This window comes from Symphalangus syndactylus, chromosome 19, assembly GCF_028878055.3.
Source record: "Symphalangus syndactylus isolate Jambi chromosome 19, NHGRI_mSymSyn1-v2.1_pri, whole genome shotgun sequence".
NCBI classification, from domain to species: domain Eukaryota; kingdom Metazoa; phylum Chordata; class Mammalia; order Primates; family Hylobatidae; genus Symphalangus; species Symphalangus syndactylus.
In genome coordinates, this window is record NC_072434.2 from 13,309,313 (window position 1) to 13,336,732 (window position 27,420).

General features: G+C 41.2%; 2 protein-coding genes across 2 annotated transcripts in view; one reads left to right on the plus strand and one right to left on the minus strand.

The window, feature by feature from the left end:
* The window catches only part of IRF6 (interferon regulatory factor 6), a 73,180-nt gene that overhangs the window by 3,028 nt on the left and 42,732 nt on the right, over positions 1-27,420 (plus strand). The window lies entirely within an intron of this gene.
* UTP25 (UTP25 small subunit processome component) lies at positions 3,143-27,379 on the minus strand. Its single transcript, XM_055234027.2, has 12 exons — positions 27,145-27,379; positions 25,187-25,226; positions 24,298-24,538; positions 21,982-22,155; positions 20,173-20,261; positions 18,128-18,538; positions 16,218-16,437; positions 14,288-14,490; positions 12,886-13,068; positions 12,638-12,750; positions 11,646-11,891; positions 3,143-4,150 (listed from the first exon to the last, which is right to left on the minus strand). Exons 1-12 carry the CDS (start codon positions 27,249-27,251, stop codon positions 3,907-3,909), a joined length of 2,271 nt encoding a protein of 756 aa, XP_055090002.1. The 5' UTR covers positions 27,252-27,379; the 3' UTR covers positions 3,143-3,906.

The following is a 27,420-nucleotide window of genomic DNA, read 5'->3' on the forward strand; positions in this document are numbered from 1 at the left end:
ACTCCTCCCCACATCTGAGGAGGGGAAGGTCCTCACAGAAGGGAAACAGAAAAAAAGCAAAAGTAGACAGGAACATGTGTTCAGCTTTAGACATGGGACATAAAATGCAGTTTTGCTGCAGTTCTGGTGAGAGCATGTGGTATAGGAGGAAGACGGCTGAACGTCGCGGGGTTTGCTTGGGAGGAAATGACCAGGCCCAGAGGGAAAGAAGCGTTCCCTCTTTCACCTTCCAATGCTTACATCAATTTTGGATTATCTGTGTATTTACTCCCCATTCACTGACTATAATTAAAAGTTGACTGAAATCTGTTTAGAATTCTATGTAGCCAGGCTTTCAGAAAAGCTTTTTAAAGTAAGTGTGGAGTTGAAATTTGGTAATGAAGATCACTACCATGCTCCTTTGAGAGAAAAGATGGGAAAGGGACTGGAAGGAGAGGATGGCTAGACGGAGGGAGGGCTAGCTGTGGTGGCCCCACCCTCCTCAGAAGCCATGCCCTGAAAAGAGCCACTTCTGAGCATTCCACTGACATTCCTTTTCCACGAAGCTTTGGGCACATCAGGCACCTGCAGTTGGACAATGAGGCTCTTCAGACAACTATAAAGAACTTCCAACTCTTGTTCCCTCACCCCAGGTCTTCTGTAATTTTGAGACCCTAGATCTGCTCACGTGGCCTTGGGAAGGCTGGTCAGATGGCCAACAGGGTCTGGCCCCACCTGCCTTTCCCTTTCCTCCTTCAGCAGCCTAGCTCCTCGCCCTCACGAGGGCACAATCAGGGCTGAGAGCCTTCATGAGACCCCCTTGGTCCTCTGGGGTATGAGGAGTCAGCAGGGACACATTCCCCATCTCCGCTAGGACCATCTGCGCTCAATTATAAGTCCTTTGGAAGCAAGCAGAGGGCTGTTTAGCCGCTGCTGGTTCTCTATGATTAGCTTGTTCTTGTTTTTTGAACATTGCACATGGTGCAGCCAGCTGTGAGAAGCATCCACGATTCAAAGCTTTTTCTCTCAGAAAAGTGCTAAGCTGGTTGTTTTAACTATGGGCAAAGAAAACACATCTAAAAGTGTTACTTTCTGGGTAAGTTCTTTTCCATACCTTTTAATTCCACTCTTTCCAGGATTGGGACCACTCCTTTGTCTATATTTCACAGACACTATGTAGGCACTTGCTTGCTGCAAACGAGCCTTGTTAACATCAAGATAGTGTGTAATTCCAGCTCATGCATCCGTATTTCAGTAGCCTCTCCTCTCCCTTATTGTGTGTTGACAGAGACCAGATGTTAAGGCATCCTTTCAATAAAACCATTCCAGAGACTCCACTCTGCAATGCACTAAGGAGCCATGGCTAACTGCAGAGGCTTACCTTCTTTCCAGGTGCCGAGCCAGGAACAGAGCAACACTACTTTGTTCACACTTGAAATCCTCAGTGTTCTCTGCAGGCAAGAAGCAGTTGGCTGGGTTTAGCTCTACGCCAGCATGAAAATCACTAGGGGTACTTAATAAAATGGTTATTTCTGAGGCTACATCATGGATTTGAAATCCAGACTCACATGTGAGTGGAGAGCCAGAGAAGCTGGAGATTTGGGAGTCGTGTGAATAGTGATAATGGAAACCATGAGATGAACTACAATTCACAGGCAAAAATACGGCAGTAGAAAAAAGATGTAGGTAATTGGCCAGGCGTGGCGGCTCAGGCCTGTAACCCCAGCACTTTGGGAGGCTGAGGCAGGCGGATCACTTGAGGTCAAGAGTTTGAGACCAGCCTGGCCAACATGGCGAAACCCCATCCCTACTAAAAATACAAAAAATTAGCTGTGCATGGTGGCATGCGCCTGTAGCCCCAGCTACTTGGGAGGCGGAGGCACAAGAATCACTTGAACTCAGGAGGCACAGATTGCAGTAAGCCAAGATCATGCCATTGTACTCCAGCCTGGGCAACAGAGTGAGACTCCATCTCAAAAAAAAGAAAAAAAAGAGATCCAGGTAATCACAGTCCCTTCGCCTCACATTTCTGAACGAGGTAAATAAACTCATTTCTTATTCTCTTAATATACAGGATCTATGATAAACAGCAGCACAATTATGCCAGTAACCCACAGGGCATGCCTATAGATACAAAAAGTTCTATGTAGCATGGGTTTGGTTGGCTTTTAATCTATCAACTAAATTTTCTTAAATTTAGAAAACCATCTAAATATGGAATAAATGGTTTTACTTACCATGCTGAAGAAAAAGAAGTAAAAATGTCTAAATGTTTAGCAGAAATATTACTTCAAAAGTGATTTTACTTTTTTTTTTGGATAAGTAATTTTAAGCGTGCCCAAGGATAAAAAAATTTGTACCCAATCATGGGTTATTACATTGAGGCTAATGGGAGCCACTGTCTGAGAAAGGAGTTATCAATATGGAAAGAAAATGAGAAGCAATCCTGTGTTGTTGGACTAGAATTGGAGGTACTGGTGTGAATTCATGGTTTTCACTGGTGTGAATTCATGGTTTTCAATATATGGATATGAAAGTAAATTTAGATATTAATGTGAAGCAAATTTAGACAACGTGTGTACATGTGTGTGTGCATACATGTACACAATTCCCAAGTTCTGACCACTGAGCCTGGGATAAGTGGCACCACAATAGTAAGCACTCCAATCTAACCTTTTAAAATAATTTCCTACTAAAAGCAAGCAGGGCTGGAGTAGAGAAACCTGGAATGTCTCATTGTCAAAAAATACAGCAGTGCCCAAGTAGATGAGGCACATGTCAAAAGTACACAGGGGCTAACCTGAAGGTGCTCCCAGCGGCCATACTTGAGACCAGTTACGCATCTAAAGAAATAATGGTGTAACAAACTGTAACCCATTGAATAAAAGAAGAAACTACAAGTCCATACTAGGATGAGTTGAATATCTCTTATCTGAAATGCTTGGGACCAGATGTGTTTCGAATTTTTTTGGATTTTGAAATATTCACATTATCCTTATTGGTGGGGCATTCCTAATCACAAACAATATCCTTAATTGTTTACAGGAAATATATACTAAAGTATTTAAAGGTGAGAGGCCCATTGGGTTGGCAACTTACTCTCAAATGGTTCAGGTTCTGCACTTGTAATTTTTCTGTTTCAGAATGTTTCAAAATAAAAATGTTTTTAAAAGTAATTTCCTTTTTATTTGCATCTGTTTATGACTCAAAAAATGACTAGTTATTATGAAGACACTACTGTTGAAGATGGATATTTTAACATGGAGTTTCAACAAAATTACTTCTTGAGACAGAGCAGATATGTTTTTTAAATAATGTGATTTTAAGCATACATTTGAACAAAACTAAAACATTTACTATTATGAATATAAAAAAAATCAGTGAATCAATGTACTCTTCTAGGCTGAATTAAGGTAGACTATTTAAGGTTCCAAAAAAGTTTGGCTGGGGGAAAATAAGTTTTACAAAACCCATGCCATCCAAAATTAAGATGACATGTAGCAGCAAGAAGTATTCCAATGTCTCATAAACAGTTCTCACAGGCAATGATGTGTATTCCTTACTTTAAGAAAGTGTCAAACAAATAGAAAAATCTGGAAGAATTTACTAAGTGTAATAAATTAGAGGTAAATCGTAATGAAAGAATTTATGTCTCACAAAAATATTCACAAGTGGGAGTTTTCTTCTACCAACTTCTCAGAGTCCTTCTAGCCCCCTCTTCACTTCTGAAAGATGTGATTTACCAAAATCTGGTTTACATTTAACTTTTCAGGGACACATGACCTGAAAAGATGTCAGATAATACTGACATTGCCTCATGCGCTTTCTTTATATCAATCCTTCTGTAAGTAATCAGAATTGGGTCCAAGTGGCATAGAATCAAACATTATGTATCATGCCAAATACCACTTCCTGTCCAACAAAATTTCATTTTTCTCCAGTAATGAAGAGGTGGACATTCTTCCTGGACTGTAGCATCTGTGCCGCCCGCTCCACACCAACCACAGCAGCTAACCTCTGGGCATCATACTTGGAGTAGAGAACAGTGCAGGTCCACGTGGCCTCTTCTCCTCTGTTGGTGGCTCTCAGCATATTACAGATTTCACTGTAAAAGTGTGGATATGTTGGCAGTTCATAGAAAATCAGGTTCCTGATGCCTTTTATTGTATACCTGTTAGAATTAGAAAGAGAGAGCGATGTCAACTTGAGAAACAAGTTCTAGAAAAACTACCTAGGAGTTGTACAGAGGCATAGTTCATGCTTGTTGCTTCCTGCTAATGGAGAAAAAGTGGCACAAATAACAAAAGTTATTCTAACTTGAGGTGGCAACATATTCAAATCCCTTTTATGACAACATTCGAATTCCTAATATTTGGCTTAAGATAATGATAAAATAAATATACATTTCTTAATCCTACTCTGGGTAGGCTGAGGTATCATGGGAAAGAATAGTAGACCAGGATTTAAAAATCTGTCATAGAAAACTTAAAAAGTAGGCACTTAAAATGGAACATTAGCCTTATTATAATCAGGCAAAAAAGAATGGAGACCAGGTCAGACCCAGTACATAAAATAAGTTGTACAAATTGTAAATACACTCCCATTAGTCTTTTCTTGCCACCCTGGAGACATGTTAACTCCATGGCAGATGTCCCAAGTTCATCCATTTACAAAACCCTGACCAAGGACCCACTAGGCATCATGAGAAAGCAATTAGTTTCAACAGCGTATGCATTTCCATCTCTTTCCCAGCTGCACAGTGCTGCCCTGTGGTGGGGGGTGGTGTAGACCCGAGGGATTGACTCACAGTATGGTTCAGTCAGGCCGAGGTCAACCGTTCCCCTGTGGGATTCCATAACAAATGATTTTATATGTTGACAAGCTTCTGATTTTTCCTGTTAAGTTCCTCTCATACACTGAAGGCAGATTCCCTTGGGGATTTTATTTCTTTCACAGAAGGTAAGTTTTCCTTGTCTTTTTCCCTCATGGCTCATCCTGATCTCTCTGGAGACCCTCCTTTTCTAAACCATGACTGTGATACGTGGTTCACCTTTCAACATCCTTTCCATAAAGAAGGAATTCTAATGGCTAATGAACTTGAATAAACTGTTCTACCTCACTAGTTCTCAAAACAAAAATAACGCTGAGTTCTACTTCTGCTTAGAATGTATAAAACTCAAGAGAATATTGCTCCTATACTAATAAGAAAAAGTCAGATAATGTATTATACAAAAATGTTCCTTTTCTTGAGCCCAGAGAGCTACCATCATGAGGCAATCAGGTAACCTGAATTAGATGGTGAGCTGTTTAGATGGTGTATGTTTAATTGGTCCTCAGTGGGAGAAAGGGAGGGTGCTAATTTGAAGGATTTGTCAGTTTCGAGCTACCAATGTCACGCTGCTGACACAGAGATGTGCAACCAGGTCTCATGAGCCAGTGTGAGCCACCAGCTTCAGCCCACCATGGACTGAGTTCCAAAGAGTAGCCCTTGTGAGGAAAAACGGGACACAGGAACTACTGCACCTTAGGCAGAGCACAGGAGAAAGATGGCCTCTGCCAAAAAAGTGGGTACTAAGAAAATAGACACACTTTAACACATTCTTAAAGGGCAAGAATAGGCTTGCCTGACTTCAGAACCCCCAGGGATCCCTGGATGCTCCTTTAGTTCACATCCACTCATGAGCTCGTTCCAGAGGCCCGCACTGGGAGCCCTGGAGAAAGCAGGAGACCCGAGGGAGACCCCACTGGTGGTAGGGACATGAGAGCCCACCTACTTCCCAGGCCCATTATCGTGAAATCCATGACAAAATCCTGAAGCAGATGGGAGAGAGGAAACCACCCCGTCCGCCACCCCTAATCGCAGGCAGGCAAAGGCAAACTACTTTGTGGGGGAGGGTGAGTAGAAGCACAAGTTGTCTGCCCTTAAGGGAAGGGCAGTAAACCCCCACCCTTCCGTTTCTCCCACACACAAGACTTGCACCCAGTGAAAAGCATTCTACCCCAGAGGAAGGGGTAAGAAACCTGTTCAGCCCAAGTTCCTGCACTGATACAAGCAGAGTTCGACTAGGGAAGAAGCTGTATACACTTCACCACAAAGATCCCTCACAGATAAAAGGTAGAGTCTGGCTGCCACGGAGGTGGCGGGGCAGGAACCCTGAGAAAGCCTCACCCCCAAAGCTTGGAATAAAAAGGTCCTGCCAAAAATTGAGCTGGACCAGGAGAACCCCTCCCCACGACTTCATGCCTTGCAAGGAGAAACAAGCAAGAGGCCTCCTGTGAGGAGGGGTCCAAGTGTGGAGTGAGACCCTCCTCTGGCACACGTGTCAAGGCCTCAGTGACAGCTGAGCGATCAGGACACTGAGAAAAACCCTCCAGCACCCGAGACCCTACATCAAGCCCACTGTTGCTGGAGGAATTTGAAGTCTGTGGTGTTGGGAAGGTATCTATAGTAACAATCAAATCTTGACTAGTGGCCTACGGAAGGGGTGTGGCCGGACATAAGTATTATTTACCTCAGCCTCTACATTCCACTGAAAGTTACACAAGACACAAAAAAGCAAGAAGAAGACATCCAAACAATGAGGTGTCATTTTGACTATCACATCAGTAGCAATAATTCAGTCTATGGAGCTTCGGAGAAATAGGTCAATGGAGCATAAGTTACTCTGTGAATTCAGGAGAAGATATGGAAAAGATGCGAAGGAGCAAATAAGTGGCAACGCATGACACATTTTTAACTGTGTACAGCCTCTGTGCTAACAAGTTTTCCTTTCAAAATCTATTCCAAGAAAATACATATTTCATCAAAACATATGCATATGGATGTTTTGCATATTATTATATACAACAGCAGAAAACAACAAAAAAAAGCCCTATGTGCCCACTAAAAGGAAGCTAGCTTAATTAACCAATGTAATACTACGTAGCCATTAAAAAAATGTGATGTTTACCTCACACATTACTTATTAATTACATACGCACACTGACGAAGTGATTTTAGTGATTTGGCATCACCAAGAATGAGACAAAGTGACATTATGTGCCTCCTGATGAGATGAGGTAGAAAGTACGTAATATTCCCTAAGTAGAATTCTTATCAAAAGATATTTATTCTAAATCAGTCATCCCCAAACTGCTGCACATTGAAATCACCTGGCTGGTTTTTTTTTTTTTTTTTTTTAATAGGTTTGGTCCCCATCCCAGACACTGTGATTTAATTGGTACTGGGATGCGACCTGGGCATTTGGATTTTTAAAAGCTTCTATTCTGATGTACAGCAAAGTTTGGGAACCACTGATCTAAATAATAAGGGAACAATTAGATAAATCCAGACTGTGAGACATACTACAGGAAACCAGACTGGACTCTTCAAAAAGATGTCGATGTCATGAAAAAGTAAAAAAGCAAGAGAGTTATTCTGGATGAGGGTTTCTCAGTGCTAACACTGCTGACATTTTGAGACAGATAATTCTTTGTGGTTGGGGGCTGTCCTGTGAACGAAGGTGTTTCGCAGCATCGCTGGTCTCAACCCACTAGAACCACCAGAATAATCCTCCAGTTGTGATAACCAAAAATGTCTCCAGATATTGCCAAATGTCCCTGAGGGAGCAAAATTGTTCCCCAATTGAGAACTAAACTAGATTAAAGGAACAAAAGCAGTAAGTTAACCAAATGCTATATATGATCCTTACTGAATGCTTTTTGGCTGGAGAGGAAAGAGCTATAATAGTCATTTTGGGGACAACTAGGAAAATCTAATATAGACTAGATATCAGATGATATTACTGTAGTAACATCAGGTAGCATGATAATGGTGCTATGGTTAGAGAAAAGAATGTTTTTGTTTTTAGGAGCTACATGCTAAAATATTTAGGGGTAAAGTGTCAATGAAGACTCACGCTACTTTACTTTCAAATGGTTCAGGAAGAAAAAATAAGAGATGTGAGTGGGGATAGAGAGAAGATGGGTATGTGCAAATGTGATAAAATGAGAACAGCTGGTGGAATTTGGGGTAAAAGCATTTATAAATAAACAGATGTTTATTGTTAGTCTCTTAACAATTTTCTTTCACAATGAAATCTTTTCAAATAAAAACCTGGGGGAAGATAGGATGTGGTAGAGCTATATACAGTAACTTAAAAATACACACAAAAATCCACAATATACAAATATACAGGCCAAAATGTTAACATCTTTGAATTTTTTTCAATGAGCACATAAAACATGTAAGACAAAGGAAAAAAAATCCCTAAAAGAAAAAAAGATCCCAATTTTAGTAATGTTTTTTAAAAAACCTGTGTGTGTACATGCGTGCATGTACACACATGCATGCACACATTTTTCATATAAAAAAGAGGGAAAAAAATTACCAAAAAGAGTATTTATATCAGGACAGTGAGATTTTTAACCTAAAATTTCCAATTTCTCTACAATAACTGTGTAATACCCTCACAATCAGGAAAAACAAAACAATAAAACTGTTAAGTGTTATATTAAACACACACACACACACGAAAATCTGTCTCAGCCCCAATGCAACCACAATAGAGACTAAGTATCTCCTGGCAACAGAGAACATGGCCAGGGCCTCTTCCAAGGGGCAGTTAGTGCCAAGTCTCCATAGCTTGAGCACCCCTTACCCTGCCTTCCTCCTCCCTTATATATGCTTTGTCTTCAGCGACTCCTACAAACACAGCCTAATCACCCTGACAGGACCTTCCACATGTCTATTTCACCAGCCACTATTAAAGACAAATGAGGCAACCACAATTAACTTGAAAGGCTGGCTCCTTCCTACAGTCCATAAAGACCAAGTCTGCTACTTCTAGAACTGGGATTCTCATGTAGGGGAAGGGAGTAATCAGAAACTCCCAGCAGCCTTTCCAACTCCACAAATCCCACCTCCAGTTTCTGACTTGCCTCCTGGTTGAGATCCTCCCTGCTGTGGAAACCCACTGATAACGCACTGGAAAAGAGCTGTGACCCATTGTTGGGAGGGCAATCATGACCAAATGTTCATCCAATTCTAAGATTCTGCTAGTTTAATCTTCCCCAAATAAAACAAATCTTCAGGTTAAAAAATTTTTGCTAACTCAAAAATGAATTCTAATCTTCCTAACATTGCCAGCTGTCATAGAGAATATAAAAACAGAGTCAGATACTACAATATAAAATACATGTACATTTTCTGGCCGGGCATGGTGGCTCATGCCTATAACCCCAACACTTTGGGAGGCTGAGGTGGGCAGATCACATGAGGCCAGGAGTTCAAGACCAGCCTGGCCAACATAGCAAAACCTCGTCTACTAAAAATACAAAAATCAGCCAGGCGTAGTGATGCACTTCTGTAATCCCAGCTACTCAGGAGGCTGAGTCACGAGAATTGCTTGAACCCAAGAGGGAGAGGCTGCAGCGAGCTGAGATCGCACCACACCACTGCACTCCAGCCTGAGCAACAGAGTGAGACTGTCTAAAAAAAAAAAAAAAAAAAAAAAACAAACCCACAAACCAAAAAAAAAAAAGTACCTTTTCCAAGGTCAAATTAAAAAAAAACAAATCACAAAGACACTGCACACCAAAACACCCATCATCACCTTGGTGATCTCTCAAGCAAAAAATTCTATAGTTGGAAACCTTGAGATAATTAGCTGTTGCAGAACTCTAAAGCACACTATTTTCATTCATCTTCTGCAAAAGAAACACCAATTAACCTGGCCCAGGACATAAAGCAAATGGCATATGTTGAGATTTGTCCTTATCGTGACTTTGAGGGCAACATAGCTTGGTAAATAAACAGACAGTGTAATACAGGGGACTGTCCTGCTTCCAAAGGGCTCCATGCCCTGTCCTTGAAAAGCTGCTGAGATACTAAAGAGCAGTCCTCATCCCAGCTTAATTCACAGTTGCTATAGACAATCACACTGGGAAGTTTTCCAATCCATCCACTTCACTTAAAGGGCTTGCTTTCATTTGTCAAGATGATAGAAAGCTAAGAGCTTTTAAGACCTGATGAGTGCAACTTCCCCAAATACTTTCCAACATGAATGGAAACGACAACTTACTGGAACAGAGCACATAATGAGGCCAACAAGCAGGCATTCATTAACACTCTTTGGCCAAGCAGCCTTCTCTGGGTAGCCAAGAATGGAGCCTGGGAAACACAAATTTAATCAATCCTCAACTCTCTTAAGAAGTCATGCCATGCCAGCTTCGCTATGCCTAGGCAAAGCTGCTGGGACTCCTCCCTCCCCATCCTGGTAACAAGAATGTTATCTGGGGAGCACCATCCTAATCGTTTTAGCATAAACTAAAAGGTAATGCAATGCCAAAGTGCATCATCTAATGTGCTCCAAAGCTTGGGAGATTTCTGGCGTATCTGTTTAGGATTCTCCGAGAAAATGCACCCATTGTGAGTTAATAAAACAGTAAAGTCAGAACTTAAATCCACTGGACATTATTGTGAAATCAGGATGAGGTAATAGAATGTAATTTACATATCTTTACAGGCAAGGGTTAAAAAAAGCCTTTTCCATACTATGCAACCATGAAAATTGAAAATAAAAATCTAAAAATAAAAAAGCTTTTTCTATTTATCAACAGAGAGAGACTTAGCAAAACAATAAAATACATGAGCTCTAGGGCCAAAAAGGCCGCCACTATCCCAAACAGTAATAGAAGGCTCAGTATTACTAATCCTCTAATTAGAGTTGTTTTTTTCTTTTTTTTTTTGAGACAGAGTTTTGCTCTTGTTGCCCAAGCTGGAGTGCAATGGCACGATCTCAGCTAACTGCAACCTTTGCCTCCCGGGTTCAAGCGATTCTCCTACCTCAGCCTCCTGAGTAGCTGGGATTACAGGCACACGCCACCACGCTCAACTAATTTTTTGTATTTTTAGTAGAAACGGGGTTTCACCATGTTAGCCGGGATGGTCTTGAACTCCTGACCACAGGTGATCCGCCTGCCTCGGCCTCCCAAAGTGCTGGGATTACAGGTGTGAGCCACTGCACCTGGCCTAAATTTTTAAAAAAATAACATGAAGACCAATCAACTTATTTTGTCAAAGTCACCTGGTCAGAAATCTAAGCAAGCACTGAAACGCTTCAACATTCAACTTGAAGCCCTTACCCTTTTACCTCCTGCAAATGTCAAGGAGCCCACGGTCCTAGTTCTCCTTGGTAGGGAGTATCCGTGCATACCTCAGGAACACTGAAACTGTCTGGAAACTGACACTGTACTCAGCCTCCATCTCCCCAGAAAACACAGCTCTCAATGCTTTTGTCTGTGCACTGAGGGAAAACAGAGGGAAAAAGTCTAGACAGGGACAACTGAAGTGAATACAGGGAAGGTCCCTCTCCTTCCTTGTATTCATTTGAGTTGTCCTGTAATGTCCTTCTTGCAGTGTATAACCACAGCTACACACCAGGTCTATAGACAGGGTATGCTTTGGTTTCTACATCCTTCTTCAGCAATGCCCATTTTGGGAGAAAACCAACTAACCAACCAAGAAGAGTCTGTCCAGACCAAAAACTCTCTGGCTACTTTGTAAGAGTGCGAGAGTGAGGGATGATCTCATAACACCAAGAAGCCTGCCATGCATTCAGAGCAGGCCATGATTTGTCCTGCACTTCCCCTGCAGAGAGGAGGCTTGAAACCTGGCCCTACTTTACCTTTTGTAGAAATGGAAGCGCTCTGTGAAAAGTAGAAACTGTTTCTCTCCTTGAAGGAAGAAGTGTCTGGCCCTGGAGACACCGGACTTCTGCGTGTACTCGCAGATGTGGGTACAATTCAGTTCCTCCTTCTTGAAATAATTTCGAAGACGCACGAAGTCAAAGTAGGAGGGGATATAGATGAACGTGTGAGACATGACTGCATCACGATACTGCGGCAAAATCTTGTTCACAAAAAAGTTAAACCTGATTTGGAATGGCAAAGGGCAAAGTTAATGTCTAGAGCTAAGCTTATGGTGTCTCTTAACTGTGTGACCCTGAGCAATTCACAATCTTGTGTTAAAAGATTACCTCCCCAGAGGCCAATATGATTTACCTCCTCTCAAAGAGATTATGTAAGGATAAAACTTGATAAGCACACTAAAAAAAAAGTGTCAACACTATTCATTGTAAAAAACAGATGTAATACCATTATATCCCAGAAAATTATTCTAGGAAGTACACACCACACTAGTCAGTCAGTCAGTCAGTCAGTCAGTCAACAAATAATCACTGAACATCTGCCATATACTAAGCCCGACTAAGCTTCCTTGGGGTCCCCTAACTAAACACAATAAAGAAAAAGGGGGAAATTATCTGTACAATTAGAAAAATAGTTCTTTCCCTGAGGGGCTTACAGTTAACTTGCTGACATGAGACACTTTGTAGCATAAAAGCTGTATAATTTTAAAATGCCACAGTCAAGAGTGAAAGAGTCCTGATTGACAGTAATAACCCCGCTACTAACTAGTTATGAGACCTAGGCCAAGTCACTATTTCTCTCTGTGCTTCAGTTTCCTCCTCTGACAAATGACATAATTAAGTTCAATTATCTCATCTGATTTGGTAAACAGTAATCAATAAAAGCAAAATGGAATCCAATTCTAGGTTTGTACACCCAAGTCAATTCTCTCTATGTGGTCCCCAGGGGCCTGCTGGGAGCAGTGGGTTACCTGGCATCAATCACTGAAGCTAGATTTTCAGCTTCCATCCTCTGGAAGACATGTGGGAGCTGCACCAGGACATGACTGATAGAGCCTGTGATTGGGACATTCCTCACGGCCACCTGCCAGTAGTCAACGCGAGCATTAGGTGGACAGCCATCCCCTTCTTGACCAGATGCTACCCCCTCCTTCTACCTCAGGACCCAAACAGTAAACAGTGCTCATGAAGATACTGAGGAAACAAGACGAGAACCCACCTGGCCCTGCATGTTGATGCAGTACTTGTTGAACACTGAGTTGATCTGGGCATCCTGAAGGGCCCCAAATAGCAGTGTCTGGCGATAGTACTTGGACCAATTATTGAGGCTCCACATCCGCACTCGAGAAAAGTCTACCCCATGTGAGTCCAGGGGTAGTAGGTTCATGTGATTCATCAAATGCTTTGAGTGGAAATAATATTACCATTAGTATCGACTGAGCATTTACATGTTGGACATTGCTAAACATTTTCCGAGTCTATCAACTCATGTACTATCATCTCCTAAATTACAACAAGAAAACTGAGGCTCACAGGGGTGAGTGACTTGCCCATGGTCAGCCAAGCATCTCCAATGAGGAGACAAGCTAAAACTGGCCACCTCCTGGAATTTTAACAAGTGATCAAAATGGTACCTACAGGAATGTTCCCTTAAAACGAACTTCTGAAATGCCACACTGGTCTCTCTATGGGTCCCTAAGTCCCAGACTTGGACAAGAAGGGAAATGCCATGGAAAACAGAGCTGCTGTCCCTCAATGACCTGGTTCTCAAAACATTAGGAATAGTCGCAGTGTCACCCTACCTGTCTTTTCCTCGAATCTAAGAATATAACTTGACTATGCCAAAATGCCTTTTCCATTTTATTTTTACCTTGTAATAGATATTGAAGGGTAATGAGTACAATAAATTTATTTCCTACTTTAGAAGTAAGTTCTACCCTTCATTTGTCCCAAACTTCCTGCAAGCTTCAAGACACGGGGTTGTAGAAGGGGTGAGTTCCCATATGCCTTAGAAAAATAAACCTATAGTTCCTAAATAAGGATTGTTCCAAAGCAGTTTTTCAGTCCTAAAACTGATAACACTGCAGAGTGTGTGGAGAAGGAGAAAAAAATTACAGTACAAATTACATCGGGTAATAAAGACATCCTATATTTCTCTACAAAACAAGATCCCACCTTAAAAAATCTTGAGCACGGTATTCCCATCTTCACTAAAGACCAAACAAAACAGCATAAGCAAAAACCACATGTGGGATTATGTTAGGTAAAGATGTTCCTGGAGAGGACCCATCCATCCATCAACCTATCCCATCCACCCATCCACCCATCCACCCATCCACCCACCCTAAAGTTAGTAGAAAGAAATTTTAAGGGAAAGAAATCTTTTCTGGAGATTCGAAAATGACTGACAGGAATTTTAATCTCTAGATAGTTTAATTATGGACAACCTCTGGGTAGAAAAGGGAACAAAAGACTTTTTCAAATTAGAAAATGTGGAGTGTGTGTCCTTGCTTCCAGAGTTCTAATCTGGACTTAAATAATTCTTTAGGACTTAAACCACTGGGTGTCTTATCCCTCTAAACATGAATACTATCCCACTGAATGTGAATGGCCAGCATTACCAGGACATGCTCCCAGTTCTGCATCAGGTAAATGTCAGCTTGATCAATGATGAGAAGCTCGATAGAAGACAGAAAGTCAAAATCTCTCTTCTTCTCTCCTTCTCCACCAATGATGGTCCTCAAGCCCAGGGGGGAAGCAATGAGGATATCCGAGGAGTAAAACGGGGCATAGAGTCGGATGCTTCTCTGAAGTATTGCCACTCCTACACAAAACAGCCAAGTACACACCAATTTATTAGTCACTACCAAGCCATTACCTTCCACCCTCTCAAAGCAGTCCGCCACTTCTATTGCTTCCACATCTCTTATGTTCCTCTTAGCATGTAACTGTGCTCAACTGCTTTAATTATTAAAACATAAGAACAAAAGAAATCTTTCCCTTGCATCTATAGTCCCTTTTAGCTTCTACCTTCTCTTCCTTTCCGTCACTATCAAACTGCTCCAGAGAATTCTCTCTACTTTCAAATCTCTCCTTTACTTCTCGCTCCACTGCAATCTGGCCTCTGATTCTCAGGACTCCAGAGAAATGACTCTTGCTAAGGTCCCCACAGTCCTCAGTCACCAACAGGATGAACACTTTTGGGAGCTTCTTATGAGGAATGTACAAATGGCACAGGATGTACAAACAGCTGCCTTGCAATGCTCTTTTCCTTGCTAATAGTTTCCATGACTTCAATGCTCATTTTTGCTTCTATCACTGACCTGGCCCTTGTCTGTCCTTCCAGATCCAAATAACTCCTCTTCTACAAACTGGTGGATTCACTTGTCAGCTCTGCTCTCATGCTGCGTAAAGCTTTGGGTAAACTGACTCACTGATCATGGCTTTAATGTCACCTGCACACAAATGTGTATTTCCAGCCCATATTTTTTTCCTGAGCTCCAGAACAATATACCAGCTGCTTCCTGGACAGCTATATATGTTCCAGACAAAACACGAGCTTTCGTCTCCTTATGCCTTACATTCCACCATACCGAAGCCTGTGTGAATCATAGGTCATTCCAAGCTTAGTCACTCTGATGCCTCTGCAACAGGCAGTTTCCTGTCTGAAATGTTTTCCTCCACCCAGCCACCTCCCTTTGAAACGGGCTGAATCCTACACAGGTTTCCACCTAGTACAGATGACACCTCCACCACGACATCTTCCCTAACCACCCTGCCCCCATTTTGGGTAAGGGGGTTTGCTTTAAATGCTCCGAGAACAACCGTTGCACACGGATCTTGCACTGCCTGCTCTCTGAGTTAGGCTGGATTGCCTTAGCAATGGGAACTATAACTTTTATTTCTATATTTATTTGTATATTCCCAGCTTCTTAACAGTGCCTGGCACACTGTAGATATCTCAATAAGTATTTGTGAATGAGCATATGTGACTAATGAACATTTTCCCAAGAACTTTACTCTATAAAGATATAACCAACCAAAGTCAATGGGAGCTGAATGAGAGACAAGCAAAAATGTGAAAATTTGGGTGGAAATCATGTGTGGAGATTATTCAGGGTAGGCATCTATGTAGCAGACAGGAGAAAGTCCACCTTTGTGTAGAAACAGTCATTTTATTCAGCCTCCCCAGAATGACCCCATCAGCCCCATCACTTCCAACATCCTAGAGCACCCCTTGTAGCATCTATCTGCTACCAGCTATGGGTGTGCTTACACACTTCTGTTATAAACTTGCTATAAATGTCTGTTATAAATGTACATGTGCCTTTCATATATGGCCTCAGAGATCCTCCCCACTCCACTGGCCTAATGTCCACCCCATTAGCCAAGGCAAGACTCTCCCATGGCAAACAACATGTCTCAAAGGCACACTGGTTCTGTTAAAGGCACAGTGAGTGATCCACTGGGAAAATATCTAATTCCAGCTTCTGGTCTCCAGCTATGTAGACCTTCAGACTTTAGGTCTCAAAGTTGATAAGGAAGAATTACCAATCCTGAAGTGGTCATCAATATTGCCCACAAATACAGCTTCATAATCTTCAGGCCTCTTCAAGTTGGGTGGTCTCTCCTCGGGATCTGATCCATATTCTCCCTGAAACCTCTTTTTGTTGCTCACAATGATTTTCTTCTTGCTGTCACCCTCGAGGAGGCTGATGAAGAGCTGCACCACCCGCAAAGCAGCTTCCCGGAATGGTACCACTATCAGTACCTGTGCAGAGAGCAACAGCAGCCTTAGTGGGGGCAAGAGGAAGGAACCGGATCTTGAGGTGAAGCTGCTGAGGAAGTGGAGCTAAAAAGCTCCATGCAGAACAGTGGCTCCCAGCCAAGAAACATACCTACGTTACCCTCTTTGCGCAGGGCCTGGCTCAACACCAGAAACTGAGCACCTTTCATAGCCCCAGCACCATGACCTGCGGACTTTGGACCCATCAGTCCATGTGAGACATTTCTCAAGCAGAATTTGGAAATACCTTTTACAATAAGCCAATGCCTCTAACAGATACGTCTACCAGTAAAAACTCAAGGACATAAACACATGAGCTCTTTGAGGGAAAGATTTCTGTGTCTCCCACAGAATTAGTGCAATATTTTTATCCTAAAGACACAGTGAATAAATACATGCCGAATAAATAAATGGAACAAGTAGAGAAGAAATAAAGCGGGTAAGAAAAAGGATTAACACAGCATTACATTTTTAGTGCATTCTCTAGTACAGTCTTTCAGAAATGACAATAAAGCATTTCTAAAAAAAAAAATGACCACAATTAAGGGGAAAAACAGGACTCAGCTTTCTAAGCATATTCAAAAATATTTGAAGTTACTGTTGAGAATAAAAACCCAAGATGCTTAATAAATGGTTAATTTCTAATTTCCTATTGTAAACAATGGACATAACCCCAGTTAAATCACGTAATTCACCAAATTATAATATGTTTCATAGATAATCTGCCTCTTATTCTCCTATGTAATTCTAAATGGAAACAAATAACCTTATAACCCTGATGTTCAAGCCCCAAGGAGTACAGTTACAGAGATGGTGGACCAATATTTAAGAGGACTGGGCTATTGTTCCAGTAGTGACACTAAGTAAGCGTCAGGGCTTTGGTTTCCCCTGCTGTTACACAAGGGAGTTTGACTAAGAAATCTCTAAAGGCCACATTAGTATCAAATTTCTAGAATCCTATTAAACTCAATGAGAAAATTCTAAAAAGATGAGGCTTCTTCAATACGGAGAGATGCAGTTCAGGGCAGGGGGACAAGTCCTGGTTCTATAACATCATGAATAATGTAGACAGAATTGAAAGCCATTTCCTGTTAAGGCCTCAAATCCACTAGAGCTTAGACTTATGAATACAAACTCATCACTTTAAGCAGCAATAACTTTACAGTGGCAAATGTAAATTTTTGCTTTCAAAGGCTGACGTATGTATGTGGCTTAGTGAAGAGAATCTATGGTTCTTGTCTCATCTCTGCTACTCTTTCCCTGGTTCTCTTTAGCAAGGCCCTCTACGAATTTCTACGAATTTGGGGCTGTCCACAGCTGTAATATGGAGGGATTGGAAAAAAGGCTTATTAAGGTCCCATCCAGCTTTGACAACCACAAAGAAGAGATTTATAATGGAGTTTTATTTATATACTCTGGGTTTATCTTTAAGAAAAGTGTCATGAAATGCCTCCTTCTCACAAGTTTCCAGCTACATCCACTGCCAGAAACAGCCCACTAAGCTGCTGCCGTGCTGCTCTGACACTACCTGGCCTACTTAATATGCTCACATTTGGGCTCATTCATTATGCCAGTCAATTATTAAAACACCCAAGTTCCTGCTAAGTGTCAGGCACCTCTATGGCAGTGCCTTGCAGCTTCCTTCTCGAGAGCAAAGCTTTCCTGCTGGACTCACCTTGGGCCTTGTTAACCCTTGGTCTCTGAAGTCATCATCATCACCCACTCCAAACTTCTGGCTTCGGCGTCTGCTATTGTTGCCAAGCACCTGGGCATTGGCTTTGAGGATGTGATTTATCACATGCAGGCAATACACATGGCGGATCTCTTCCCCGTTCTTCAGAGCAGTCCTTTCTGGGTAGAACAGGTCCCGGTAAGAATTCATAATTAAGAAGAGTTCTTTCTGGAGGGGGGTGAATGGGCTGCTTGATTTTTGGGGACCAGATAGGAACTGGCTGTTGGTCTTAGTCCAGGTGGATTCCAGAGGCTTCTGGAGATGAAGTGACTTTAAGTCAATATCCTTTGGGGGTTTAAATGTTTCCAACTTCTGAAACTTAGAGGAAAAGACAAGCTGGCCCAGAATAGGCCACTGGGGAGAAACAGATCAAGAGCCAAATTAGAAATGAATAACAGTAAATTACATTCACGTAAGTACTATATTTAGCGAATTTTTTCATGATTTATAGATCATCTCATTTAATCATCACAACAGCCCTGCAAGGTAGTTACCATGATACTCATGTTATAGTTTAGGAAGCGCTGGGTTTCATACAGAGGTATGATACAAAGTTTACACAGAAGAAAATGGAGCTGAGGGCTAGACCCCAAGGTTTCTGACTTCAAATCTGAGCTCTTCACCCTATCAGTTGTCCCACACTGTTCTGTGGAATATATTCTAGGAAGAGTCAACATTCCTTCTAGAAACAAAGGGATTCCATGGTCAAATACTCTTGATAAACATCACAAAACTTAATTCCTCCGAGGGAGAGTCACAATGTACATTAGATACTAAAGGTGTTGACAAGTTCTATGACAAGAAATCTGTCCATTTTGTTTAAATCCTAAGGAATAATATTTTCTATTTTGTGGGATACAAGTTTAAGAATTTTTGCATTATAGCTACATTGCTGATCTAAAAATAGGACAACCTCAGCAATAAAAAGAAATAAATTACTGATACCTAAAATAACTTGGATGAATCTCCAAGGAATTATGCTGAGTGAAAAAAAAAAAAATCTCAAAAGGTTACATACTGTATGAGTCATTTAACATTTTTAAAATGACAAAATTATAAAAATGGAGACCAGATTAGAGGTTACCAGGGGTTAGAAATGGGGGTGGGGCGGGGTGCAGAGGGAGGTAGATATGGTTATAAATGGGCAACAAGGATCCGTATTTTGCTGGAAATGTTCTGCATCTTGATGGCAGGAGTAGATACAGGAACCTGTGCATGATAGAATTGTATATAACTAAATATAGGCACAGGCATACACAGTTGAACAGGAGTAAGACCAGATTTGAGTAAGACTGGTAGATTATATCAATGTCAGTTTCCTGGCTGTGACATTACACTACAGTTCTACAAGATTTCACCATTGAGGAAAACTGGGCAGAGGGTACAAGATGTCTTTGTATGATTTCTTACAACTGCATGTTTATCTATAATTATTCCCTCAATAAAAATTTCAATGAAAAAAAGGATGACCAACTCTCATGAATGGCATCAGTGGTAAGAACAAAGAAGCAAAAACTGCCCAATATCTAGATAATTTGTGGACCTACCTCAGATATTTCAAACAAATGAACAACAGTAGTACCTACTGTTTTAATGAACACTGTTTTACTGAACACTATGTATTAGTAAACTATTCTATTTTGAGATAGGTATTATTATCTCCCTCTAGCAGACTAGAATAGTGAATAGCAAAAAAGCAGATGAACTTGCCTTGGGTCAAAATGTGACAGCTCCTTGAAGATGCTGGTCTCCAAATCCACTCTTACCCATCATTATATTATCTGGCACCCACACTCCAGCTTCCTGGTGCTTTTTCTAGCTACACCTGTGTCCCACTAGGCTCTTCTCGCCTTCCTATGCCCTGCTTCCCTAGCAAGTCATCTACCACAGGTGTATATCATACATTCTGGGAGGCCACTAAAACCCAAGACCACTGTTTTATTTAGAGCTTTCTCTATTTGTGACTGGGATGACCAAGCAACACTTACTTTAAGCTCGTGGGTAGTTTTGGGATTTGTGGCAACAGCCTGAATTTCTTTTTCTTTCAGTTCTTTGTTCACATGTTGAAGAAATGGATCTAATTCAGAAATAAAAAATGTCAGCACACTATGCAACTACAGAGGGGTTTGCTGGTCTTCCCCTGTGAAAGACATGTTGATCTTCGTTGTGTTAACTCATCCTTTTCTCCATCGACTTTCCCCATCCTCTGGCCAAATCCAGAGCTTAAAAACTTCTGAAAGGTTCATCTTCCTAAAACATTTCTCTAATTATATTACTTCCCAGCTTGAAAACTTTTGAAGAAACTTCTCAGCCTTGAATTCAGAGCACTTTAGGATATACCTCCAACCTGCAACTCCATTGTCATTTCTGGACTATATGGCCCTCAAATTCTTCTGCCTCTGTGCTTTTCCTTCATTCAACTAAAAATTCCAGCCTCTCCTTCACTTCATTTATGCATATCCAAATGTTATCAATTTAATGTTACCCACTGAATCACAATAAATACTTCCCAGGCTTACTGTGTTAGGCACAACGTTGTTCCCTAGATTCATCACTTTCTCAAGTTTCCTACCCTGCCCAACCCACCCATTCCAACACATATACATATATACATGTCTTATCTAGCAGACTGCAAGGTCTCTAAGAACAGGTTCCATGTCTGATTGATCTTGCACTGGGACACACAGAAATGACCAATACTCCACTGAATTGAACAAATGATCCACATGATAGCATCTGCGCTCCAAGTAATCTTTAGTATTCTGAGCTAGCCACCCAACCTTCTCTCCCAGCCCCACTCATAAGAAACCGAACGAAGTTAAATGACCCATTCAAGCATCCAAACAGTAAAATTTCAAATGAAATGCATCTTGTATTAAATATCTAAGATTGAACAACAGGACATAAGAATTCTAGATGCTAATACATCTGTACGGGCAAAACAACCACAGAAATTATGGGACAGTCAAGCTTCCTAATGTTTCCTCCAAAGTTTCTAAGTTTTAATGGTTCAGAATGGAGTTTGTACTAAAATCTACAAATTCTACCTGTCACTTCTTCTCCTGCAAAATAACCAACAGAACTAAATGAGTCAAATGAGGATTAAAATTTCTGTTTCATTAAAGGTAAAGCTGGGTTGAAGAATGGCAACGATATCAATGAAGGCAATCAGGATACAGAACAAGACCAACCTGACTTGCCCACCCAGACGCTGGCTGAGAAACTGGACTTCAGACAGCAGGAACCCATCAAAGCCTGCCATAGGCACGTCTTGACCACGTGACTGCCATTTGGTCACAGGAGTGGTCAAGAGTCTGTGGGAGGCAGGAGACACAGGGTAGGGCTTTTTGGCTTTTGAGGGTCTCCCTGGTAATAAAGACCACTCAGATTAGCCACCCCTGGGTCTTGCAAATCTGAAAAATTACTGCTCTAAAAAGGAACAGCAAGTGAGGGGTAGAGGAAGTATTTTTTCCTCTTTTTCTTTCTCTTTCCCTCCTTGGGGAGAAAATCAGAAATCTTCCCCTGATCCCAATAATGAAAATGTGAGGCCTGGGAAGCTGGCCTTCCCTACCATTATTCTTAAGTTGTTTGTTCTCCTAAATAAATGTCCCCTCCAACCCCTAAACACTGAGTAACCCTTGAAAAACACAAAATACCTTTTAGAATTATTTTTCCCAGCTCTAGATCTAGCCACTAAACTGTTTATTGCTGTTTGTTCCAATGATTCAATGTGTATTAGTACATAAATTCCATACTAAGCACCTGGTGAATTCAAATAACACACACTGCGCTATGACCTTGAGATGCTTTCAAAGAAGAGTTGTCTCCACTTTCCTCTTCCAGAAAATTGGTTTCCAGGCTGAACAGTGACTCGTGTTTTGCGTCTGTGAACTCTTCAGGGGATGCTTGTGATGTGCCCGGTGGCCCTTCCCCATCTTCTTTTCCCTCAGGGTCAGCAGATAAAGCTACATCTGCAGTTTTGAGAAACATTTTATAAAATCATTTACTCACAAATTATACTTCTGTTGACAAAATTTATTTCCTTAGGCTATACCAACAATAATGTTCATTGATACTGTTTATATTTAGGTAAATTCAGGTAGAAAACATAGATTTCAAAATTAAGCCTAATCATCAACACATGATGTGTGATGGTGGGTTTTATGTCTTAATTTGGCTGGGACACAGTGCCCAGATATCTGGCCAAACATTATTTTGGATGTTTCTGCGAGGATGTTTTTGGATGAGCATTTTATTTATTTATTTATTTATATATTGAGACAGGGTCTGGCTCTGTCACCCAGGCTGGAGTGCAGTGGCATCATCTTGGCTCACTGCAACCTCCACCTCCTGGGCTCAAGTGATCCTCCCACCTCAGCCTCCTGAGTAGCTGGAACGACAGGCACGCACCACCATGCCTGGCTAATTTTTGTATTTTTCTGTAGAGATGGAGTTTCGCCATGTTGGCCAGGCTGGTCTCGAACTCCTAAGCTCAATCGATCTGCCTGCCTCAGCCTCCCAAAGTGCTGGGATTACAGGCGTGAGCCAGTTCTCTTTCTCATATACACACATATCCTATTGGTTCTGTTTCTCTGGAGAATTCGAATTAATATACCCAGTTCTAGTTCTAGGAACTTATTCTAAAATAGTAACTAGACATAGTACACTAAGATGTACGTGACAGGATGTTCAAAGCAGCACTGATTGTAAGAAATAACTGGGGGAAAAAAGGTCTATCAATAGGGTATAATCATATTTTTACACTGGAATACTATGTAATTAAGAAGCTAATGTGAATCCACAGTCACAGATATAGGAAGTTACAGAAATGTATAAGGCCATTATACAGATACACATAAATATATATACATACTCACATATATAATCATAAAAATGTAGTCTGAAAGGTTATATACAATGCTAAAGGTATTTATCTCTGGGTAGCAGGGACAGAGGGTAACTATATTACCCTCTTAAATGTTTACAGTAAATATATATTATTTTTATAATGATAAAAAATATTTTCATTTTTAAAAATCCAAAAAAGCAAAGAAAAATAGAAACAAACAAACTCCTAAGTGTAAGTCAATGAATTTTTATCTCAGTAAAACTGATCAGTAAAATACCTGGAATGATATATAATACCAGAACATATAAAAAAAAATAAGGCTGTAAGAAAAATAGGCATTAAAATAATGAGATGTAAAAAGTCACCCAGATATATTCAGACAATGGAATGCTATTCCAGCAACTAAAAGTAGTAAGCGACTAATACATGCACAACACAGATAAATTAGAAAAACATGAGAAGCAAAAACAGCTAGACACAAAAGGAGTCATACTGTATGATTCAATATATATTAATTTCTAGAACAGGCAAAACTAATCTATAGTGACAGAAGGCAGGTCAGTGGCTGCCTGATGCCAAGGGTGGGGAACTGATTGCAAAAGGACAAGAAAAATTTTTGGAGGTAATGGAAATGTTCTGTATCTTGATTTGGATGTATACCTTTGTCAAAACCCATAAGACTGTATATTTAAATTGGATATATTTTACTGTATGTAAATGATACCTCAATGAAGGTGATTTTGAAGTTAAAGAAAAAAGTCACCTTGAAGTCTGAGTGAGACAGAGTCCCTGAAGCCTTCCCTAATTTACACTGGCAGTGTTCAACCACTCTGCCTCTCTTCAACACCTTACATCTAGCTGTTCCATGCGATCGCAAATCTACTGTTTAAAAATTTTTATATATTTTTATGTCTATCTTCCATCAAACTTGGTCTCCCTAAGAGAAGAACAGTAACCTCTTCAATAAATTCAGACAGTCACAAAGAGAGAACTGTGTTCTCCTACCTCTATATTAGGAGGTCTTTCACTAGTACTGGTGAAGTCCCTGAAATTACAAGCAAAAATGTTATTTCTGCATAGTTGTGCTAAGAAGGTTCTGTTTCCATCAGATTCTCAAAGATATAATCAAACCCAACAAGGTTAAATCCCTATTTTGGATTCATGTCCTTTCATCCAACTCACACAGTATACAAGGTACCATGCCCATGAGATGAACTGTCTATAGTTCTGGCAAAGATGATGAGCCCATACTAAAGACACTTACTCTCTGGACTTTCAGTAGACTCTGCAGCCATCTCTTCTTCCACACTGACATCACTACCACCATCTTCATCGTTCATTTCTGCACCATCTACAATACTGTCTTCTTCCTCTTCCTCCTCCTCATCTTCCTCTTCTTCCTCAGAAACATTCTTTAATGTAGCAAGTAGTTTGTGGTAGCCAGAAACTTGTTCTGGTTCACTCTCTGATTCACTTTCAGAATCTGAAGAATCTGAACTCTCTGACTAAAAGGAAAAGGAGAACTTTAAGAACAAAAACTGCATTGTTCTGATTGTTACCCTAAAACTATCATCAAGCCAACATCTATTCAACGAAGCCCAAATTCAAATTTACTTAAAATTGCTAATCTAGCTATGATTCTAGAAGCTCTTCATATTCTCCAAACTGCTACTGCCCCACTTCTAAAACATAAAACTTCAGGTTATGAGATCTAATTTATGTCCCAGGCATTAGGCCATAGGTTTAATAGAACAACAGGATAATTACAAGACAACAAAAGAAAACAGGATTTTTTTTTTTTTAGTTTGTTGTAATATGATAGGCCCTTTGTTCATTCTGCACTGTATTTGTGACTCCTTTATGCTAACCAAAAAAGATATTCCCTCTTAGGATTCACTAAGAGCCCTCTGATAAGCCTCTGTAACGGCCTAATAGGCTAGTCTCCCTGGACAATTTCAAACTGTGGCTTCAGTATTAGATATCACAATGGCATTTTTATAGACATCTGCATTTAAAATTAAGTAATACTGCCAAAATAATAGCTTGCATCTGAAATCAAAAGGAATAGAAATGTAGTCAAGCTTTATTACTAGATATAATCTTAGTGGCAACAACCCAAAACCAACTATTAAAAAGAAGGTATAAAGCATTACCAGTTGACAAATCTGTGGTTTTGCTTCCTTTCTGGAAACCCTAAAAAGAAACAGGCAATGTTACATTCTAATTACTAGTATGTAGAAATTGGGAAAAGGTCAAATGAGATGTTAAATGAAAAAGGCAGAATATAACATTATAAATACATTTTGGATATAGTCATGCAAAAATTACACGTGCACTTGGGCAAGGCTGGCAAGAATATGATTAATAACTGACAAATGAAAAGTTTAAGGAGGTCACATGACAAACACTAGAGTCAGACATGGCTCTCATCCAAAAGAAGGATACAACTTGGCTAAATAAAAGATCTCGGGGTTCATGTTTTTCTAGCAAATTTCTTAATTAGAATGTCCCTCTAAGCTGGGAGCAGTGGCTCACATCTGGAATCCCGGCACTTTAGGAGGCCAAGGTGGGAGAATCACTCGAGCCCAGGAGTTTGAGACCAACCTGGGTAACATACGGAGACCCTGTCTCTACAAAAAATAAGAAAAATTAGCCCGGTGTTGTGTTGTGCACCTGTAGTCTCGGCTACTGGGAAGGCTGAGGCAGGAGGACTGCTTGAGCCCAGGAGGTGGTGGCTGCAGTGAGCCAGGATTGCAGCACTGGATTCCAGCCGGGGCAACAAAGTGAGACCCTGTCTCAAAATAAAAAAAAAAGAAAAAGAAAAAAAGAATGTCCCTAACTGATGATAAAGCAGCCCAAAGTAGCGGGATGAGCATTGAGATCATAACTGCACCTAGACATTTCTAGAGAAACCACAACTGCTAATACACTTAGTTCCTTATCGTAATTGCCTAAATCAATGATGTCCCAACAAATTCTTTAAAAATACACAAAACATATAATGTGACTATAACTAACAATTTATTGTATATTTTCAAATGGCTAGAAGAGCGGATTTTCAATGTTCCCAGCGCAAAGAATTGATGTTTGAGATGATGAATATGCTAATTACCCGGATTTGATCATTACACATTAGGTACATGTATTGGTATCAAAATATCACACTGTATCCCACAAATATGTACAATCATTTTAGATAAGTTAAAAATAATTATAAAAACAGGCCAAGGCGGTGGTTCACGCCTGTAATTCCAGCACTTTGGGAGGCCAAGGCGGGCAGATCACCTGAGGTCAGTAGTTCGAGACCACCCTGGCTGACATGGTGAAACCCCGTCTCTACTAAAAATACAAAAAATTGATCGGGTGTGGTGGCAGGCGCCTGTAATCCCAGCTACACGGGAAGCTGAGGCAGGAGAATCGCTTAAGCCCAGGAGACGGAGGTTGCAGTGAGCTGAGATCACGCCACTGCACTCCAGCCTGGGCGACAAACCGAGACTCTGTCTTAAAAAAAAAAAATTATATATATATTTCTACAAAAAATTCCTAGATCTCTGACCACACAAAAATCCGCCCCCACAGCCGGGCGCGGAGGCTCACGCTTGTAATCCCAGCACTCTGGGAGGCCGAGGTGGGTGGATCATCTGAGGTCAGGAGTTCAAGACCAGCCTGCCCAACATGGTGAAACCCCATCTCTACTAAAAATACAAAAAATTAGCCGGGCGTGGTGGCGGGCGCCTGTAATCTGAGCTACACGGGAGGCTGAGGCAGGAGAATCGCTTGAACCCGGGAGGAGGCAGAGGGTGCAGTGAGCCAAGATCGCGCCATTGCACTCCAGCCTGGGCGACAGAGCGAAACACCGTCTAAAAAAAAAAAAAAAATCCCTCCCCCCACACAACTGGTGTGTCTCTTAGCATGAAATTACGGGCTCAACAAAAAGGCCCGCGAAGCACTCAATCTCCCGGCGGGATGGCGCCAGAATCTCCCCAGCCGAGCACAGCAGGAGCCAGGGAAGCGTGAGAAAAGGCCGGAGCAGCACTATACGGGAGGCCAGAGGACCAAACCCGAGGATACATCTCTGGCAACTGGGGAACCCTGCCACGCCCCTTCAGACCTGTCATAGAAGGGATGCTCCTCGCCGAAATCTCGAAGATGTTTCTTCTGCTTTTTAGTTAGGGTATTGAGTAGCTGGCTCTGGCTCCGGCTCCCGCGTTTGCCCATAGCGAAAACGTCAAGTTTGCCCACTTGCAAGAGTCGCGTTTTTCACCAGGAAGTTGTCCAGTCAACACAAGCACGTGGGCTCGCTGACGGCGCTTTACGGCGAAAGCAAGGTGCCATAAAGCAGATCCGCTTTACGTCGCGCTCGTACGACAGGCTTAGAACATCCGGT

What these genes read in the sequence shown, in the direction of transcription:
- UTP25 (XM_055234027.2), bottom strand. Translation starts at nt 27,251, where the DNA reads ATGGGCAAACGCGGGAGCCGGAGCCAGAGCCAGCTACTCAATACCCTA. An exon ending in TGATGACCACTTCAGGATTG is followed by an intron (nt 14,491 to 16,217) that starts GTAATTCTTCCT and finishes TGTTTTGTGTAG; the next exon opens with GAGTGGCAATACTTCAGAGA. An exon ending in AGAACTGGGAGCATGTCCTG is followed by an intron (nt 13,069 to 14,287) that starts GTAATGCTGGCC and finishes TTCCACTCAAAG; the next exon opens with CATTTGATGAATCACATGAA.